Source organism: Hippocampus comes, unplaced genomic scaffold (assembly GCF_001891065.2).
Source record: "Hippocampus comes isolate QL1 unplaced genomic scaffold, H_comes_QL1_v1.1 scaffold111, whole genome shotgun sequence".
Taxonomy (NCBI): domain Eukaryota; kingdom Metazoa; phylum Chordata; class Actinopteri; order Syngnathiformes; family Syngnathidae; genus Hippocampus; species Hippocampus comes.
This window is the reverse complement of record NW_017805698.1, coordinates 2,306,381-2,326,918: the sequence shown is the minus strand read 5'-3', so window position 1 is coordinate 2,326,918 and position 20,538 is coordinate 2,306,381. Positions and strand designations below refer to the sequence as shown.

The following is a 20,538-nucleotide window of genomic DNA, read 5'->3' as shown; positions in this document are numbered from 1 at the left end:
CCTAGTAAGTATGTTTTTTGGAATGTGTGAGGAGGTCGGAAACTCATACAAACTCCACACATGGAAGGCCAAACCTGGATTCCAACCATCAAACTTTAGTGGTGGATGTGCTTAGCAGTGGGTTACTGTGCCACACCTTTACATATTTATCTTTATCAATAACTAATATTTGTTTAGACTGATCATGTAAATAAATCATTGGAATTGGACGAGCTGTTGTATAATTTATCATAAAAAAAAAAAAACCCAAGTGAAATTGGGTCCTTCTGACGATCTCAATATAATCGAATGTGCAGCGCGACAGTAGTTGGGGTATCAACTGCTGTGAAATAGGCCCCTCCTGAGATCGTATCCATCTTTAAAATAGTCAAATGAATGTAAAACTCAGTAAATCAACACTGCCTGCACAGAAATTAACTTGAGGATAGATACACTGTATTGTCTTGAGGAGTTATTTAGGTTAATGCCAGCTCTTCATACTGTGGATTAGTGCTGCACAAACATACCTGCCCCTAATCACACAGCATTAAGCACTTTATCTGATGAGGGGAATATTTAGTTGCCTGTTTTTTTTTTTTCATATTCAGTATGTAATCCTAATTATGATCAAGTTAAAGGCACATTTTGACCGTATTATTTTAAACTGGAAGGTGAGATTTTAAATACCAACAACACGCTCCCAGCAAAACAAGTAAATCAAAACAATAAAAACACTTCTTTCCAAGAATTCATTTGGCCCTGTGTTTTTGATTAAAATAGCCGGCATTTATTTGGAACATTTCCATTTGGGCACTTAAGGTATAGCAGTTGTAGGAGACTCAAAGGCTCAGTACCAAAGTATAAACAGAAAATATATCACACATGGGAAAGTTATTACATTGTTTTTATTACATCAATCATTCCATTTGTTATGTTATAGAAGCAGCTCAATGTTTTGGCCTTCAATTTATATTTGTGAAGAGCAACTAATTCAGTTGTACACACACACACACACACAAAAAAAACATTCAAAACCAGCTTCACTTCCTATCTGCTTGAAGGCTATTGATTAGTGCTGAGATATGGCAATAACAAAAGAATGCCGATCAACAGAACAGTAAATATTGTCTTTTAAAAATGATCTGTGCAAGTACCTCAATTTGAGATGGTTTAAGACAGGAATCTAATGTGTACTTATTTGGAGGAACATCATGAAAATTAAAGGCGTGGATTTAAGAGGTGTGGTGCTTAAAACACCAACTAATCATAATTGTCAGTGGGGCTACAATTCTAAAACAACAAAAACACTGGCAAATAAATCGTACCAATAAAAGTATATGGATCATGAACAATCTTCACCGGGTTTGAATAGTTTAGTACAGCGTTGCAGTACACATATCATAGTGCCTCAAACCTCAACGCATGAGCTGTCACATTTATTCCATACACCGTTATTTTAAATGACGTGGTGACATCATTACTGCATATTTCAGCAAGTGACACCTCAATGATTTATCCCAACCTATTTTGTCAAGTTTTTAGAGTTAATAATTACAGATTTATCCGAACCTATTGTGTCAAGTTTTTCGCGTTAATAATTACAAAGAGAACAACACACGGATAGCGATGAATTCAGCTCTGACTGCAGCGGCATGTACAAGCATGCACCTGTTTATAAATTACAATATATCTAACAGGATTATTAAAGTACATTTAGTAGTCAAATAAACTGGCTCTAAAAATAAGCCCTATAGGCTAATATCTGTTTTAAAACTATGCAAAGGAAGATGATATTTACAAAAGCCATAGTACAGCGATGTATGGCAGTGATTCTGGAGTGTCTCCATACAGAGTGCGAGTAATGAGTCTTCACAGCTGAACATCTTCAGGGATTCTGAAAGGAAGAAACACATGACATGCTTGGGAAAATGTTACATATCCCATCCCGATCTTTATATTTATTCATGAATGTTACCATCTTTGATATTAGGACGTTTGTAAAATTTTCGCTTCCACAACGATGGCAGGATTCTCAATATCGCCTTTGCTCTGAACCATTCTCAGCTCCAACAGTGCAGGGCTGGGCCTTTGCCCTGGACCGGCTTTTTCTGAAACATTGCAGAGCAGTTCATAACATTAACTACAAGAATATTGCAGTAATTATTTTCCTTTGATAATTGTGATGCTCGTTTCAAATCTGTACAAACAAGGCTAGGAACAAATTGTATGAAATAGTCAGAAGTCTAAGAAAAAATGACATACCATTAGCATAATTAATGGTCCGTTTAATTACATGGTGCATAACCGAAACAGTCTTTTCACAGGCAGCCTGGGGGTAAAAAAGAAAAAGAGTCAGAATGATTACACCGAGTGGTCATTATCACATTGCGTCAGCTATTAAAGGACTGAGAGAGCATTGCAGAGGGGTGTCTGAACCTTCAGGTCTTTCGGATGATGATGTGTCCATGCAAGCAACAAGGCAGCAAACAGGTCCCCCGTCCCCACAAAAACAGCGTCAACTTTGGGGATGTCCATGCAGATCTTCTGAATGCTCATCGTACCATCTGGCTTTTCTACATGGCAGAATGGACAGCAATATTTGAGCGTGACGGGTACTGTTTGCAATTGCAGTTTGTTTGTTGGGGTGAAAGCCATTTGCAAAAACTACACAAAACTTTGCAGATCCAGGATGTTTTTTGAGTTCCAATTGAATTTTGTCTTTGCCCAAGAATGGAAAGGTACATGACAGATATAAATAGTTTAATGAGTCCTGGCCCCCATTCATCGTAGCACACAGGGTCACCATTGCATCATTAGAACAGCCTGTCCACAATCAAAAGTGAAATAAACACTGTTCTCATTTGATTTATAACGTTTTATCTACCATGAACCAACTAGTCACCTGCTAACAAACAGATGGACAAAGAGTGCTTCACTAAGAGCTCTTCTCGTTAAGAAATTGTGCATTTTGAATATTATTCTATTCAAAGTTTGTTTATAACTTACCTCAAAAGGTTAAAAAGGGTTGAATGTACACAGAGTAAGTGGCGATGCTACTTTACCAATTTTTTGGCTTCCGATGGCCACAAGGTACTGGCCTCCTTGATTCGAAGGCAACTCAGTACTAGTGAGTACCACTGTTTTTGGACCCATCTTGTGAAGCAACTCCATTGCCTGAGGAGTACACGGGACACAATTATGCACACAATCTTGGACTGCTTTTTATAAAATTCTAAATTGAATGACAAAAGGTACCCACATTAAGAGCATCTTCTATGGTGTGGATTTTCTTCCCAGTTAAAAGCCTGTTTAAGAAACGCAGATGAATTTATCGTCTGTCTCTTTTACAAACATTTACTCGTGCATTTCTCCTAGACTGTATCTCTGACCATGTCACATCAGTCGCTTTCTTTCTCCACCTTTGTATTCATTAAAAGGCCACTCACTCTGCTTCAAACTGGTTGGGGGTAAGAATGTCGGCCAAAGGCACTACTTTGTCCCGGTAGACTGGCAGAAGTTCCTCTGGGACATACTGGAAAAGGCACCAATTTAAAGGTTTGTTATGACTTTTTTTTTGGATATCGTCTCACTTCTGCTGAGTCTAAACACATATTGAACGTATGGAAAAACGACAACAAAAAGATCTTCACAAAATCTATGTTTATGACAAGGGGAAAACTCATAAGGCTCAATTAGCTGCTCGCACCAAAAATGGGATGGGGGTGGGGGTCAGGTCACTCTGTCTGCATAGACATCGTCAAACTTGCTTAATATTTGCAAGATACCATTTTTATCCTTTTTCGGATTATGGAGTAGGCAAGAATAAAGCAAAACCATAACGGCGTATTAATACAGTACATTAAAATGCTCACCATTGCACCATGGTCTCCCATTACAGGGTCACAAACTGTCACAAAAAAACAAGCCAAAAAAAAAAAAAAAAGGGAGGAGTTAACTACTTGGAAGATTTGTCTGTTCAATTTTGCATTGAATCAACCAGTATTGCACTCACCATATACTAAACTGGGATTGGCCTTTTTGAGCTCTTTAACAATCTCAACAACAGTCATCAGGAAGGACGTGTCCCTGCTGTACCCTAGGTAAGGAAAATGGAAACAAAACACGTGATTTAAGAGGTATGCAAATGCAAACGAGACTCGGTCTTGTAAAAGCTATATTTCAGAGCTTTAGCCGCACAATAACTGTGCGAACAATATAAACATTCCTTTAGAACAGGGGCAAACGCAAGGGGCCACATGAGAAACTGGAGCGCTTGCTGAGAGCACTAACCTCAACTTTGTCTCTAATATTTTGAATACAGAGTACAAATAAAAATTATATCGTCACGTTTTAATAAAGTGCTCTGTGTGGAAATATTTTCACACTTTAAAAATTATTTTAATTTTGTGCAGCAACTCATCTGGGAAGAATGTTAGCGTATTATTGACAGTGACATATCATGATGATGTAGTGATGACTTTTACTGTACTCAAACAGAGCTGTAGTACCAGAGTCCGGACTCGACACATTTTTTTTTTGGGGGGGGGTTTCTTTGACTCCTTGGCATGTGACTTGTAAAAGCTTCTTCGCCACTCAACTGAGTCCAGCGATATTTTCATTCCTGATTATTAACGTCCTTGAAACGAAACCTGAAATATTTTTTTTCAGATGATCAAAATAGCCACCTGATTGGTTAACCTGACCGCGAGCGCCAAAGCACGTTGTCTTTTTCTTTCAGTCATGTCAGCCAACATCGAGGTTAGAAAGTTTGTTACTACCAACCATCGAGAACTGGCCACGTCTTAAAAAAAACAAACAAACAAACAAACATGAACTTTGTTCGACACTTGCAGAGGCACCACAATAGGAGGTAATTGTTTTGGTTGTTTACCCTCGTGCACAGGTTCATAAAGTAAAGGGTTCCATGCCATCTAAGAAGAGTGCTGAGCAGAATAAAATTTCTCATACCGTTTGGTCGTGAAATTTGTTTTTTTCTGTCTTAAAGTTTACTCTTGATCTCATGTGGACTTGGAACTTGTGGACTCTGACCTCACTTGGACTTGGACCTTTGTGACGCAAGCTTGACTTGAACTCGATAAAGGTGGACTTGACTACAGCCCTGCACCCAATACGTACTGTATATGAACTTGTAGATTTACGTACAGTATTCTTCGGACAAATGTTTTTGGCCTTTTTTCCAACACTGTGCAGGATATAAAAATGTTGCAAACATTAGGACCACTCTTGTCATTTTTTGCTTGTTTATTTTTTTGTAAAAATTGTTGCTAGAGGGATTGAAAAAAAACCCATTAATATTGCAAAGACTTCACAAAAGTGGCAACGCAGCAGACATAAATGGTAGCTAGCTACCTCACTTTTACTCGAGTCCACACGTACAATAAAAGCACAACTGTCAAAATAAAAGCATAATGTATTTTATGTTTTTGTTTGACTTTATGGTCGCCGTGAGTGCTGGTCAGAGATTGACCCCCGGGCCATACTGTGTCCACATCTCCCTTAGACTCACCTGTGAGGATGTAGTCATAGTGGTTCACCTTATTGAGCTTGATCCCCTCATAGAGCACATTGAGCTCATCAGCTTTCAGTACTTGACCCTTCCAGTGGGCATAGCCTAGAACACGAGACAAAACTTTGATTATTGGTGTTTTTCAAGAACGCCATAGAAAAATAAATAAATAAACTGTGGTAATATTGGAGGGGAGATATTTGCATAAACAGGGTGTGTTTCTTCCCTTTTCTGTCTGATCACTGACTCACTGTGATGCAATCACCCTCTTAAACAGGGCCTCAACGCTGAGGGGAGACGATGTCTGTATACGGCTGCCAGTTTTCCCCTTTTTTGTGCCCCTTCACCATGAACCCACAATAAACTCCCACAGCTGTTCGGACTGCAAATGAAAAGACTCACAAAAACATGGGCCCTTCACTGACCCAGAGCTGGCCAGCACAGCAGCGAGCATCTCCTGCAGTGAGATAAGCTTTTACAGGGGAAAACACTCTCAGACCTGCACTGGGAGGTTATAAACGAGGACATTTTCTTGTACAGGTCAAATTACAAGAGTGTGATTTCGCCCACATGAACCAGTTTTGGCTGGAAAAAAGGAATATATAGATATCAGATATATTAATCTAAGAGGCTGCTGTGCAAACATCACCAATCATGTGTGAATTCAAATTCTTTCTATGCTTTGGTGTATAAAAGCCAGTTCTAATTATAATTATCTCATGAGCAACCTTGGGACCCTGATTTATTCTCATTAGAGCTGCAGGTGAATTCAAGGTTATCCAAGCTGAATGTTGATGAAGGGCAGACTACATCCTAATCATAGGACACATGAAGACAAGCTCACATTCACACCTAATGACAATTTAGTCTTCAGTGAACCTAACATGCGTGTTTTTGAATTGCAGGAAGAAGCCGGAATACCTGGAGAAATCTCAAGCAAGCGCTGCAAGAACAGACAAACTGCACTCAGGAAGACCAGTGCCAAGATTCGAACCCCAAATCTTAGAACTGTAAAGCAGCTGTGACGAACCACTGGCCCCACCATGCCGCCCTCCTCCCCACTGCATCTTAGTGGTATTTATAGTATCACTGTTGTGTAAGTTGAAATGAAACCATCCTCGCAAAAGAAAACAAATAAATTATTTTTATTTAAAAAAGAAGTAGAGCTTTTTATTCCCCCCAGGCTGCCCTTATAGTTGTTAAACACGAATCGAATGTATCTGCTAGTGTTTCCTTCCTTCGAAAAGAAGTTTGGACCTTCTGTGCAAAAGAATCCAGGGACTCCATATAAATGACACTGTTGTCCTTGTTACAAGCCAGTGGACCATAAAAACTGGAAGAAGTCCTTCTTAGCCGTGGATTATTAACGGCTCGTAGAGTAGTGCATCATGTGTTCAAGTATATTATACTCTTAAGTGGAAAACCTCACATAACCAAGTACTAAAAGCCTCATTTACCATATTGGAGCACTGCATCTTATAATGGTTGCGAGACAGTAATCATCTGTGTTGAACATCTACTCAAATTGACCAGTGGTCAACACTATCATTTATTTATTTATTTTCTTTTTCAAGGGAGGCAAAGTACAAAAGCCAGTAACTATGTATACACTACATAAGACTTTTATCTATACACCAAAGTCACCAGGTTAAAATGTTACATCGGTCAACCATTTTTTTGGACACTTGAGGGAGAAAAGGTGCTGAAAGCAAACTTAACACGGTCATTCCGAACATGTTTTGAAACCTAAACCACAAACAAAAGGATTGCAAAATACTAAAAAGAAAATAATTCCACCCCGAATTCACTCAAGCGAGGCCTCTGTAAAAGCATGAGCCAACCTGTGTGATTGGAGAACTGCACAGAATTGATGGAGTCCACTTCAAAGCCCAGAACCTGAGAAAAGTTTAACAAAAAGAAAGAGAGAGAAAAAGAATTGGAGTTAATTGACCTTTTTTTGTCCTAATACTAAACTATATAAAGCAACAACAAAATTTATTGTGCAGACTAGCCCTCATATTGGATAGGATTAAATTACATGGGGCCATTATACCCTAGTACGAACCCACTAAACTGGCGTTGTGTGGCTTCGTAGTAAAAGAGTGCGGATACTAGACTGGCCTGCCTACAGTCCTGACCTGTTGGCATTGAAAATGTGTGTTGCATCATGGAGCGTGAAAAAGGACAACGGAGACCCTGGACTGTTGAACAGCTGAAGCTGTACATCAAGCAAAGCTTCAACAATTAGTGTCCTCAGTTCCTAAATGTTTATCGAATGTTGTTAAAGTGATGTAATATAGTGGTAAGCATGATCCTGTCACAGCTTTTTTGGAACATGTCGCCGCCATAAATTTGTAAAATTATTTGCTAAAAAGAATAGCGTTTATCAGTTTGAACATTAAAAAGCTTGTCTTTGCAGAATATGTAATTGCATATAGGTTTAAAGTGATTTGAAAATCATTGTATTCTGTTTTTATTTATGTTTAACACAACATCCCAACTTCATTGGAAGTGGGTTTGAAATACAGCATGTTGACTTGGTATATCTACATGTATAAAACATTTTAAAGAGGATTGAGATCGAATAAAATCTTTACGAATACGTTCTAATCGACTATTTGGAGTGAACAAAATTGTAACTGTCCACACGCAGAGCAAGTGTTACAACTACTCACGGCGTTTAGTCACATCAAACACATCTCGTCTCTACAAGCGAACGGTTTCTAGTTTTCATTCATTGGTAATGTTAATATATTTTATCTTTTAGCAAGGTAAGACAGGAACACGACATGGCACATATTACATAACGATAATGCAATATAGGTATACTATCTAGGAATTGTTAGTGTCGTATATTGTATACCTGCAGAGGGAATGTTGCAGACTTATTTCCAACATATCCTCGGACAACATGACTCTGAATGGACAACACGCGACATTCCATCGCCGCCATGAGCAAAATTGGGATTAAAAACTCGAAACGCAATCAGAAAATAAAACAAGTGCAAGAGCAACATTAAAACTCCGCACAGCTCTGGGCGCGCTGAAAGTTAGCATGGAGCCCGTCCAGTCGTCAGCTGGGAAGGGCAACGAACATAACCACCCCCACCGACCTTTGCTTATTCAACTCATAGGCTATCTCCCAACTTGCTTTCTCTTGGGTTCGTTAGACGTCATCTCTAGGCGGACCGAGGAGCGAATTACAGTACTGTATCGAATTGCAATTCTACTTCCGCACACACCAAAGTACCCGGATATGGCAGCCCAGACTCTTATTGCAGCCCATGTGGTACGGCAATTCCAACAAGACAAACTAAACCATGAGGTCATTACTACTGTGATTACAAGTTAGATTACTGATTACTGTATACTAATCGAAAGGGCAACCAACGAAAGGTTTAAAACGTCATCATTCTTACATGTACAGTACCAGTATCTTGAAATGTCATTTTATGTCATTTTACACACAGGTCAAAACAACCTTTAGTTTCCCGTCTCTCACTTTAACTGGCCTTTAAGCGTGTTTCCACAATCTGACAAAACCCGTGTCTTTTATGCGTGTGACCACCAGATGGCGGCTCAAGACTTTTTCACGTGATTGACTGGAATTGTTTTATTCAATGTTCAAAGAGACGCACGTAAATCTCCAATTAGAATACATACATACATATCCTTAATGGATTTAAAACTGGAAATTGACTTGACCAGTCTAAAACCTTTATCTCATACATACACGAATTATAAAATATATTACAGCAACTGTTATAAAAGTAAGAAGAACCATTCAGCATTTTGAAGTGCTTTCATGTGATGTTTAACCATTCCAAAAGAGGAATGAAGAATTTCAAACTTAAGTGAATTATACCCAAATTTGAGCCAGCATGCAAGGCTTCCAGGAGAAGTTATTGACGTTTTTGAGTCTGTTCTGTTTGGTCTTCATAGTCTTCCACTGTACTCCATCTCATTCCTATGTTTGTTTCATGTTTATTTTTTTTCTACGTTAAGCTTTTGTCGACATCGGCCTTAGTTATCGCCACATGAAAAATTATTCAAACAAAAACTGCCATCTTATAATTTATTCATAAAATCCTGATCAGAAAAAATGGGCCTCTAAAAGGCCAATGCATGTGTATCTAATAATAAGAAAAATATATTTCATTTATTATTTTATGATTATTCTCTTATTTTGTGTACAACTCTTTGTTACTGCTGTGGTTTTTAAGTGTTCTAGAAATAAAGATGAATTTATGCGAAATTGTTCATCTCTCGTCACTTGCTCTCTAATTGGCGGATCCTACATCAGGGGCAAGAGATAAAGGTTTTAGACTGGTCAAATCAATTTCCAGTTTTAAATCCATTAAGGGTACAATTTACCATCTTAATATGAATAAGTGACTAGAAATAAAAGTTTAAATATTGATCTATTGTCTAATATTCATTTTTTGATGTGAAACCCAAATGATTTCTCTTAATAATTATCAACAATGACTTAGCAAGGCAGTAAACGCTTCAATATAAATTGTCACATGTTTACTTCTGCAACAATTAAAAAAATATATATATATATATATATAACAAGAAATCGCCATTTCTATAATACATTATTGTTTTGGGGAACTATTTGGATTTAATGGGAGATCATCATCCATCCATTATCTTAATCCTCATGAGGTGTGTTGGAGCCGAACCCATCTGACTTCGGGCAGTAGGCAGGGTACACCTTGAAGTAGTTGCCAGCCAATCGCAGGGCACACACAAAGGCAAACAAACATTCACACTCACCATCACATCTATCTGGACAATTTGGAGCACGGATGTCAAATTCAAGGTATGGGGGCCAGATCTGGTCCGCCAAATCATTTCATATGGTCTGCGAAAGCAAATGAAACAACTTGCTAAAATCTTGCAAAATTTCAAATTCTTCTATGTAATAAATAACAGACATCGTAAGCATTTTTTGTTACCAAACCCCGCATTATGGTCACTTAAACAATAGATGAATAAACCATTATTCTTGACTTCGTTACAAGGTTTGACAGTCATAACACTACTCCAAGGGAAACAGCGATGACACCGTATCCCTTGCATGTTTGTTTTGAATGTTGGAGGAAAAACTGCGGTACCCTGAGAAAACCCACGCAGGGATGGGGAGAACATGCAAATTCAACATCGGAAGGCCAGGGCAGGAATTGAACCCACAACCCCTGCGCTGTCAGACAGACGTGCGAACCAGTCGACCACTGTGCCACAGTCCAGCTAGTCAGATTTGGTAAATTGATTTATTGTTAATTGGGTAAAATATTTCTTTAATATAATAACGATCATACAATTTAAAAAAAAGATTGCCTCTTTCTCCTGCACATCCCCTTTGACCTACGAATGACCTGACCTCGTGTCCCTTTTAAAAATTTGGCTCTTGATCAAAAAGTGTAGATTATAACGAACCATGCCAACCGTGGTGACCATTCATGACGGGATTGTATGTGGTCATCACATGGCACAATGTGGGTGACCTAAATAAATATTCCTCCGCGTAGTTTTGCGCGCACGTCCACTAACAGGAACTAGACCCGCCTTGCCTGGCTGCCTCCGGGTTTGTCACCCACGTCAGAAGGGGCGGAGCTATGTAAGCAGCGGTCCTGACACGTAAGAGACTCACGCAATTTTTCAAACGGAAGAAGTTTCTTTCCAAGAAGTTGGATGAAGAAACGCCTCAGAATTGATGCAGTTGACCTGTAGCGTCTCTACAACGTACACCAACCTGGAGGTTCCTTAACAACTCACCGGGACGCTCCGGTAGAGCAGCCGACGCGCCGACATGAGATTCCCAGCCCTTGTTTCTGCCCTGCGGTCGATGGGCCCGGTGATAATCGGCATTTCTTTAGGATTCACCTTGAGTTTACTCAGTGTAAACTGGACAGAGGAAGCGTGTTATGCGGACCAGGGTGCTCCTGTGGGCCGTGATGAACAGCCCAAAGGAGCCCGAAAACCCAATTCCATTTCAGTCGTCCACGACGCAGAATTTGAAGCGGATTTCGAGCCACGAATATTGCCCTATAAACAAGTTGAGCCGAGTACCGCTAAGAAAGTTTTCAGGTGCGTATTGGGATTGCAATATTTATGTTGTACAGCAGCACACAAGTCTGTTCTACTACTACACCATGAACTAAGTTATAAACACCTACTACTACACTATTCACTAAGGTATAAATACACTCACGGCCACTTTAGGGAGATAACCGTACGTAAGATTAATATGGCTGGACAAACTTTATTTGTCTCTTTATGTTTATATCTGTATTTTGAACACATCTTCTGTTTTCATTGTTTTCCTGCACTTTAAACTGTATACACTTATATTTTACTGTATACTTTATCTTTACATTAGTAAACTTTACACGATCAGGATTTTGGAGCCCATCACCGATCAGCTAGTTGAAGAAAATCAATAACCGATCACCAATCCAATTAGAAAATGGACCAATCTATTCAATCTTTTTAACCAACATTTTTTTTTCTTTTTAACAGTACAGTTGGCTTTTTGCAGGCGATCGGAACCGTCCCGGACCACCAATAGCTAAATTTCGCTTATAATGAACAGCCATTGAAATGCATGGGGGGTTGGGGGGGGGCATAATAACAATTAAACCTTAAACATCCTCCCCGAAATGCTGATTAACATTCATTAATTGGGAAAATAGAGGGGTGACAGATAACCCCCCCCCCCACAATATTGTCAAAAAATGTCGAAAAAAAAACCTTGGATTATTAACAATGGCAGCACAGAGCGTCACCTGAGTCAACGAGTGTGTTTGCTGTAATGTCCGATCACTGACGTTGATTGATCACCATCCTATGACAGTACAAACGATCACTGCATAAAATGCAAATATCTGCCGATCCGATTCAGCCGATAACATTCATGGAAAGTCAAGTTTAGTGATTCACAACCTTTATTGAGCTGAGGCACATACTTAAGTTTGAAAAATGTCATGGCACACTGTCAAACAAAAATGTCACAAAAAGTGGATGCATGTCAATTATATATAATACTTTCTGCCATCTTATAGAAGACTTGTTCTGTCTGTCATTATAAATCACTGGCATAGATAGAAGAACATCCATCTATCCAACCTCTCCTGATTGCCAACTAATTGCAGGGCGTTTTAAAATTATATTATTTATAATTAACCAACCAAGTCTTTAATATAATTATTTTTACAACTCTTAAATGTACAGTCAAACTTCGGTTTTCGAACGTCTCGGTTCTCGACCAATTCGGTTTTGACCAAAAATTTTGAGTTTTTTATGCCTCGGATGACGAACAAATTTCGGTTCTCGAACAAACTGAACGCACTTGAATGCACCATTTGACTCCTCTCGCCTTCCTTACACGAGGAAGTGACGCTTCCTCGGGTAGACGAGGAAGTGACGCTTCCTCGTGTTGCTTTCCATTGTGAGCAGACGTGTTCAGTAAACATTTTTATTTTAAAAAGAGCGTGATTTCGGTTTTCGAACAATTTCGGTTTTCGAACAGCCTTCTGGAACGGATTATGGACGAAAACCGAGGTTTGACTGTATACGTAAAATTGTTCATTTTACTAGTAGCATTTATTTATGTCATATCAATTGATTCATAATTTTATGAAATACATGATTAATATATGTTTTAACACATTTTAGAAAAAAATAAATAAATAAAATGCTCAATCAATGCAACAAATATTGCAGGCCTTTTAATCATGTAAATGCTGTGGGTCGGACTAAACCACACGATGGGCCATTATTGGCCACATACTTCACCCACCCCAAATCAAATACTGTACAGTCGATTTTGGTTGTCAGAACAATTGTTGTTTGTCCGATAGTACAGTGAAATTGCGGTTTGCACTTCTGCCTCATTGTTGAGACGTCCTGGGTTTGAATCTTGGCTTGGGTCCCTTTTTGTGGTGGTGACATGTTCTCTGTGTGCATATTGAGTTCATTGGAGGCAGTAAATCAGTGGTTCTTAACCTTTTTTTGGAGGGGCTGAATCACATAAGTTTAATATGAGAATTCACAGAACCTTTTGTAATTGGAAAAACAGAATGTCTTTTTTTTGTTTCTTATTCAATATACTTATATAATAATACACAAAATGAATCATGTATCTATTGCACACAAAACAATGTGTTCAAAGAAAAACAAAACATGAAAAGCGCTGGAAGAAAAATGAAAACATAACTCACAGAACTTAACCGCAAATCAATGTATTGTTTGGTTTGACAATGTGCGTGCCTGCTGTGAATGTCCTTTTTTCGTCAGGGTTCGTTCAAGGACGCAAAAACGTTTGCCAACAGTTTTAACGGTCGCAAAGAGTTTTTGTTGCAGTGAAATTCTGAACATACAGTATTAAAAGTTTCCTGGCGACAAGAAAACATGTTTGCAACTGTTAAAGCTGTGGCGCATCTGGCGAAGGTCTTCACGACCTTTGAAGGAACCATGACGAAAAAAATAAACATTCGGCCGTGAGCAAACATTCGCTATGGGCTTTACTGAGATACGTTCAGGTATGCTCCGCTTCACCTTTCACCTTCACCATAGCATTTTTGCCAAAGAAAAGTCTGTTCCTTTTCTTCGTTCTTACATCTACCATCCTAGTAAAGAATTACAAAGGATACATTGTCTATCCCGCCCCACGCCCAAAGACAGCTGCAGTAGGCTCGGCTCATTCGCAACCCGATTGAAGACAGTTCCAATCAACAACATGGTTGGATAATTTATTGCCAATTTAATTGAGTTTCTATTTTCTCATATCTGCCTTTCATTTTCCAAAAAACAAATTATCCAAGTTACTTCATCATCCCATAAACACAGTGTCTTACAAATAAAATTTTAAAATCTGCACCACCACCCGCCTACACTACTAACGTTTAGTTCCTACACAACAGTCACCCGTTCCAGTGAGGAAACTCTTAAAGTACATGCGGTACTCATGCTGCGCTGACATATTCAAATATGTCCACATTTTCCTGGACTCAGTCCCTGTTTAAATATTAGTCCTCACTCCCCAAGCGACTTAAATATTGAACCCGTAAGTTTTAATTTAAGAAAAAGAAAATGCCGTCTAACAGAGGTGAGTTTTGTTGAGTTGTGGTACAGTAAAGTTTCCTTTGCTAAAAGAGTTTTTATTTTCATAGCATCAGACTGTTGTTGTGACTTTCCGCTTGTCCCATCACGTAAAAATAGATTTGTCTTTGAATGTAATTTATGTTTCAAGGAATTTATGAATGAATAAGTCAATGATTCATCTGAAAATATTACTGTCTGTTACCATGTGTAGCTTAATCATCTTTAATCACAGGTTTCAAAATAAACATGCTACTTTAGCAGCTGTTGCACTTGGTTGTTCTTTTGAAAAGTCATGTCACTTACTTGAGACAACCAAAAGCAGCTTGGATCATGGATTGGATGGTACCATAAGACCTTAGACGTAATAGTTTAAAGCTGAAGCCCAGTTAAAAAAAATTCTTTTGCATTATGTTCTGAAGTAAGTGCCCCCCACAAGATTAAACACGCTATTATGATTAATATTTTGGTGGTGGAATAAGAATTAAGAAGATTAATTAATCAGGTTTCAGCTGCAAGGCGTATGCAGGAATATTGGTTACGGTTGCATGATTGTCCATGTCTCATGTTGTTTGATATGACCGTATTTTATTTGATGTAGCTGTTCTGTAATGTGCTTTGGTTCAGCTGCAGCTGTTGTGAAAGATGCATTGTATGTATTGTAACCTCAGGGAAGCAGCAATTTTGGCATTATACTGCCCTCTGCTGTTGACTCAAATTGACATCAAAGTGTCTTTGGGCGACACATTGCGAACATCCCGCGGCCCAATAAAGAAAACAGCTGAGCTGCGATATTTGAACTTGTTGTTTTGGTGTCTTTTTCAGGGCCAAATATATCAGTACAGAATTGGGGATTCGCGAGCGTCTGTTTGTTGGAGTCCTGACGTCCAAAAACACCATTAACACATTGGGTGTGGCCGTCAATCGCACCATCAGCCATCATCTGGACTCTGTCGTCTTCTTCACTGGCACGCACAACCGCAAACCCCCCCACGGCATGATTGTCGTCTCACACGGAGATGAGAGACTGATCTGGAACATGTTTCAGACGATGAAGTACATTTTCGAGCATTATATCAACGAGTATGACTGGTTTTACTTTGTCCAAGATGACGTCTACACAGAAGCCGACAGGATCAAAGATCTTGTGGATCACCTGAGTATGAATCAAGAAGTTTACATGGGCTGTCCAGAGGAGTTCATAGGCGGGGAGATGGAAGGGAGCTACTGTTACGGAGGGTTTGGGTACCTGCTGTCTCGAACCTTGCTGCTTCGGCTCCAGCCCTTCCTCGAAAATTGTAGGAACGACATCCTCAGCGCCAGGCCTGACGAGTGGCTCGGGAGGTGCATCATCGACTACACGGCTAATAACTGTGTCAGCGACTTTCAGGTATGTAACTGAGGGTTTTTGTTTTTTTTTTAAGTGTTTGGTCTTTTAACATCAACACATTGGACAAGAAGAGTTAAAAGTGTAGACCTTTCAAATGCTGCTTGTTTGCGGCTCTTGCCACTTTGTCTTGTATTTGGAGGAAGTTAAGCAAAGAGTGACTTTCCCTACACCTCACATGATGTGATTGTGTAACACTGCCACCACCATGTTTGACACACAATGTGGTCTCATTTGGATCATGAACTCTCCCTATTCTTCTCCCTACCCGTCTCTTAACACGGATCGTTGACTTTGGTTTCATCTGCCTGAAATAAATCTGACTCGTGAACACCGAAGGCTATTTTTATGTTTTCTGGTTTTAGGTCAAATCCGTCTTTCCCGTGAATGTTAGCACCGGATTTCATCTTTTCAATCGTAGATTTTGACAATGATAGATCTATCCACGCCATGTTTTTCTTGACCTCTGTTAAAGCTTTGAAGCGGTTTTGTTTAGAAAAGAAAGGAGGCTTTTGTAGTCATTCGTTGTAGCTATTTTCAGACCTTTTTTTGTTTTCGAGCTTACCTTTTCACAAGGTGAAATTCCCCAACGTTAAATTACATATTTTGGTGAAGACTGAAACAGTACATTTGAATCACTTCCTAATCGGCTTATTTAACACACCCTGTGGTGTTCCTTGAAGGCAAAATCACAAAATCATTCTGAGAGCTTCTCCAATATGCTTCACAATGTGAAATGTTAAGTGTGGGAGAAAGAGACAGTTTAGAGTTTAAATGAGCACAAAGACCTGAAGGAAAAATTATGGGAGATGGTCAATGGAAACAGCTGTGTCAGGGTTTACTCGAGGGTTCCAAAAAGTCATGACTTTGATCTGTGAGTATGTACTTAAAAGTGAAAGACAGCCAAATTAAACTATAATAACCATGCTTGCATTTACGGTATATTACAGAGTGGGTTGCTAATACTCTTTTGTTTGTTTTTTAACTCTGTCCGCTGTATTGGAGAGCGAAACAGAGCACACCGTAAATCTCCTGCAGTTCACACTATGTCACTATAACATCACTGGTGTTAAAAGTTCAGACGTACTTGAAGTCGGATGAGTTAAATGGTGCCACGGATGTGGAAGCGACATGGCATCATACCTATTCCATTCTGACCTCAGCTAGTTTGGGGTTTTCTTTTTCATCAATCATCCTGGAAGATTTGGAAAACCTGAAGTACTGTCAGGCGTGGTTCCCCGTGGTCTAACCCATATTCTTTTCTTCCATAGCTGTGCGGGAACGATGACTAATGGACAGAATATAAATATTCCTATCCTTTGTTTCAAAAAAAATTGTACACTGAGCCAAAACAAACCAAATTTGATGGAAATAAAAACAATTGGAACGCTCAAAAGAGGCTTGCACAAAATCGGGATGTGGGAAGAAAACATCCATTTTTATTTACCGGCAAGACAAGGAGAGACCTCCCTGCTCTCTTAGGCAGTCTTGATTCTTGGCCCTTTTAATAGCCAGATAAATTGGATACACTTTTTTAATCACTCAGGCTCCTTAGGTGGTTACTTTGTTTACATCTTAAATGACATCATCTTCGGTTGTTGTTTTATTGACGTAATCGTGACCCCCTTTAACTTCCAAATTCATACTTCTTACTCTGTCCTGTTTCCTAATTTAATGATTTGAAGTACAAAACAAAACCAAGATTTCATTCATATTTAACAGCTGTTTCTGCCACTTTGAATTCTAGTCTTTCTTCCTTCTGCCTCAGGGTCTCCACTACCACCATTATCAGTTGGGCAAAAACTTTGATCCAAACAAAGAGCAGAGTGAGCAGTTTCGAAGAGCTCTGACTGTCCATCCGGTGTCTGACCCTGAAGAGATGTACCGGCTGCACAGACACTTCACTGAGATTGAACTGCAGAAGACTTACGATGAGATTGCTAAGCTCCAGGTAAGCTGATTTTCAAGTGTCACAAATCACCTGTTCTCTCCGAGCTCGATTCAGAAACTTGTGCTCAAGAAGCCGCCCTGGCGCTGTCACGTCGGTTGTACGATGATTCTACCTGTCGTTCCGCAGGAAGAAATAAAAAACGTCAGCGCGGATGCCTTCGAGGGCAACCGAAGTGCTCAGTGGCCGATAGGAATCAACCCACCTTTCGAACCAAAGTCTCGCCACGAGGTTATAAAATGGGAATACTTTACAGAAGAGGAGATTTATTCCTGCATCGACGGTTCCCCTAAATGCGATCTGCATGGCATCGACCTCCTGGACGTGGCCGATGTCATTGACGTCGCTGTTGAAGAGCTGAACAAGAAGTACCAACCCATTTTGCACATGAAGAAGCAGCGCCTGATTAACGGCTACAGGCGCTTCGACCCGACCAGGGGCATGGAGTACACCTTGGATTTACAGCTCGAGGCGGTCAGCCAAAAAGGTCACAGTCATTCTATTGCCAAGCGTGTTCATCTGGTTCGACCTCTGAGCCAGGTGGAGATAATTCCCATGCCCTATGTCACAGAGGGTACGAGGGTTCATGCCATTATACCGATGACCGCGTTGGAGCGGGATTATGTTGAGCATTTCCTCAAAGTCTTTGCCTCCAATGCCTTTGAAACCAGTGAAAACATCATCCTGACCTTTCTGTTCATTTACGATCCAGTGGAAGCGCAGCAAGTTAACCAGAATGATATATTTGCCAACGTTAAGACTCAAATAAACCTCTACGAGCACAAATACCCGACAGTGAAAATCCCTTGGATAAGCGTCAAGACAGACACCCCATCGCAGATCAAATTCATGGACATCATCTCCAAGAAGCATCCGGTTGACACGCTGTTCCTCCTAGCTACCGTCAACACCAACATCAATTTGGAGTTTGTGAACCGCTGCCGCATGAATTCCATCAACAACTGGCAAGTGTTCTTCCCCATCCATTTCCAGGAATACAACCCCGACGTGGCCTATCACAGCCAACCACGTCCGGCCACGGTCGACCTGCTCAAGGAATCGGGACATTTTGACCGCTGGTCATTCGACGAAGCCTGTTTTTACAATGCGGACTACATGGCAACGCGCACCAAAATGGTCGCGGATGTCCAAGAGAACGAGGATATACTAGAGACCCTAGACATTTATGACATATTCGTAAAGTACTCCGGGCTGCATGTATTCAGGGCAGTAGAGCCGGCATTACACCAAAACTACCGCTACCAAAACTGCAACCCGCGGCTCAGTGAGGATATCTACCACAGGTGTGTTCAGAGCAACTTGGAAGGTGTCGGCTCTCCCTCCCAACTGGCAATGCTGCTGTTTGAACAAGAGCAAGGAAATAGCACTTGAGCGCAAAGGGCCAACCCTCCACGCCTGCATGTGACACAAAAGAGCTGAGTTCCTTCAAATGGATGTTTGGACTAAAAAATTTGAATAGAATGGCGACGCTGAACTTCACATACATTGTTGTCCGTTTTCGGGCCGTGGAACCAGCTCGATAAAATGAATGCAATAGTATTGTAAAAAAACAAACAAACAAACAAACAATAATAATAATAATAATAATGTTTACAACACTTTAAGGCACACTGAGCAACGCAGCGGAATGCGGCTGAACCTGACAGTTGCCAACAAATCGTATCAGCCACTCCTAGCCGCACACCCTGCTGATGCACACATCCCAACTTGCTTAGGAGAGGAAATGGCGAGAATAAAAGCGAAAGTGGATGTTTCGGAGGCTGTAAGCAATGATACCATTCACTGAATTTCAGTGACAGATACTCTCCACCCTTTGCTTTTTAGTCACAGGTACATCTGTAACTACAATATAGTTGACAGTTTTGTTTAAACCAATGGATAAACTTCAATTATGCGACTTGGCAATAGCTGGCTGAATCTCACGTTGTACCCGTGAACTTGATTTTTGTTGTGAGATATCAAGTGATACAACACGGAGTTTGCGACGCCCTTCACCTGCCATAAAAACTTTGCGGCAAAATGAGTTGCCCACTGCCGGCCACTCATGGACACTAATTTCACCAACCCGACGCATTGCGTGACAGTTCAGTGGCGTTTGTGCGCGTTGCTCAGTGTGAGGTAGGCAAGTAGCTGGAACCAAAGGACGTTCCTACCATTGTCATTTGCAATTAGCAGTATTTTGACCACTATGTTACGGAAGCAGGGTGTTGTTGTGCCGATAGTCCAACCATTTTTTTTTTTTTTTGTGATCTGGTGTTGGCGCGTGCCCTGTCAGCTCCACACACGTCTTTCTCTGCACCTGTAGTTTTCAATATTGATCAGGATCTTGATCTTGGATCTTGGTTTTGTGCTGTTACGTGTGCTATTCCTCTCATTTTGCACTAGGGGCCAGTCTGCAATTGTTTGTGATGGACAGAGCGCGGTTGCTTTGGAGAGATTTCGAGAGGTTTAGAGAGTTAAACCAAATAAAATATTGAAAAGTGGTTTGCACTGTGACAGAAGAGCACCTTCAGGAGTTCCGCTCTGGTTTTCTCTCAGTGTTCCCTCAACCCTTAGTGACAAAAAAAC

The 20,538-nt window shown here is 40.1% G+C and overlaps 2 protein-coding genes across 2 annotated transcripts; one reads left to right on the top strand and one right to left on the bottom strand.

The window, feature by feature from the left end:
• Positions 1 to 866: 866 nt before the first annotated feature.
• Positions 867 to 8,758, bottom strand: LOC109523386 (pyridoxal kinase-like). The gene is made up of 12 exons (XM_019882519.1): positions 8,370 to 8,758; positions 7,348 to 7,402; positions 5,507 to 5,611; positions 3,992 to 4,075; positions 3,852 to 3,886; positions 3,426 to 3,511; positions 3,239 to 3,284; positions 3,042 to 3,153; positions 2,416 to 2,552; positions 2,242 to 2,308; positions 1,955 to 2,087; positions 867 to 1,873 (listed from the first exon to the last, which is right to left on the bottom strand). The coding sequence occupies exons 1-11, from the start codon at positions 8,457 to 8,459 to the stop codon at positions 1,966 to 1,968; spliced, it is 939 nt and encodes a 312-aa protein (XP_019738078.1). The 5' UTR covers positions 8,460 to 8,758; the 3' UTR covers positions 867 to 1,873; positions 1,955 to 1,965.
• Positions 8,759 to 11,129: 2,371 nt separating this feature from the next.
• Positions 11,130 to 20,538, top strand: chpfa (chondroitin polymerizing factor a). The gene is made up of 4 exons (XM_019882513.1): positions 11,130 to 11,602; positions 15,440 to 16,004; positions 17,770 to 17,952; positions 18,079 to 20,538. The coding sequence occupies exons 1-4, from the start codon at positions 11,325 to 11,327 to the stop codon at positions 19,339 to 19,341; spliced, it is 2,289 nt and encodes a 762-aa protein (XP_019738072.1). The 5' UTR covers positions 11,130 to 11,324; the 3' UTR covers positions 19,342 to 20,538.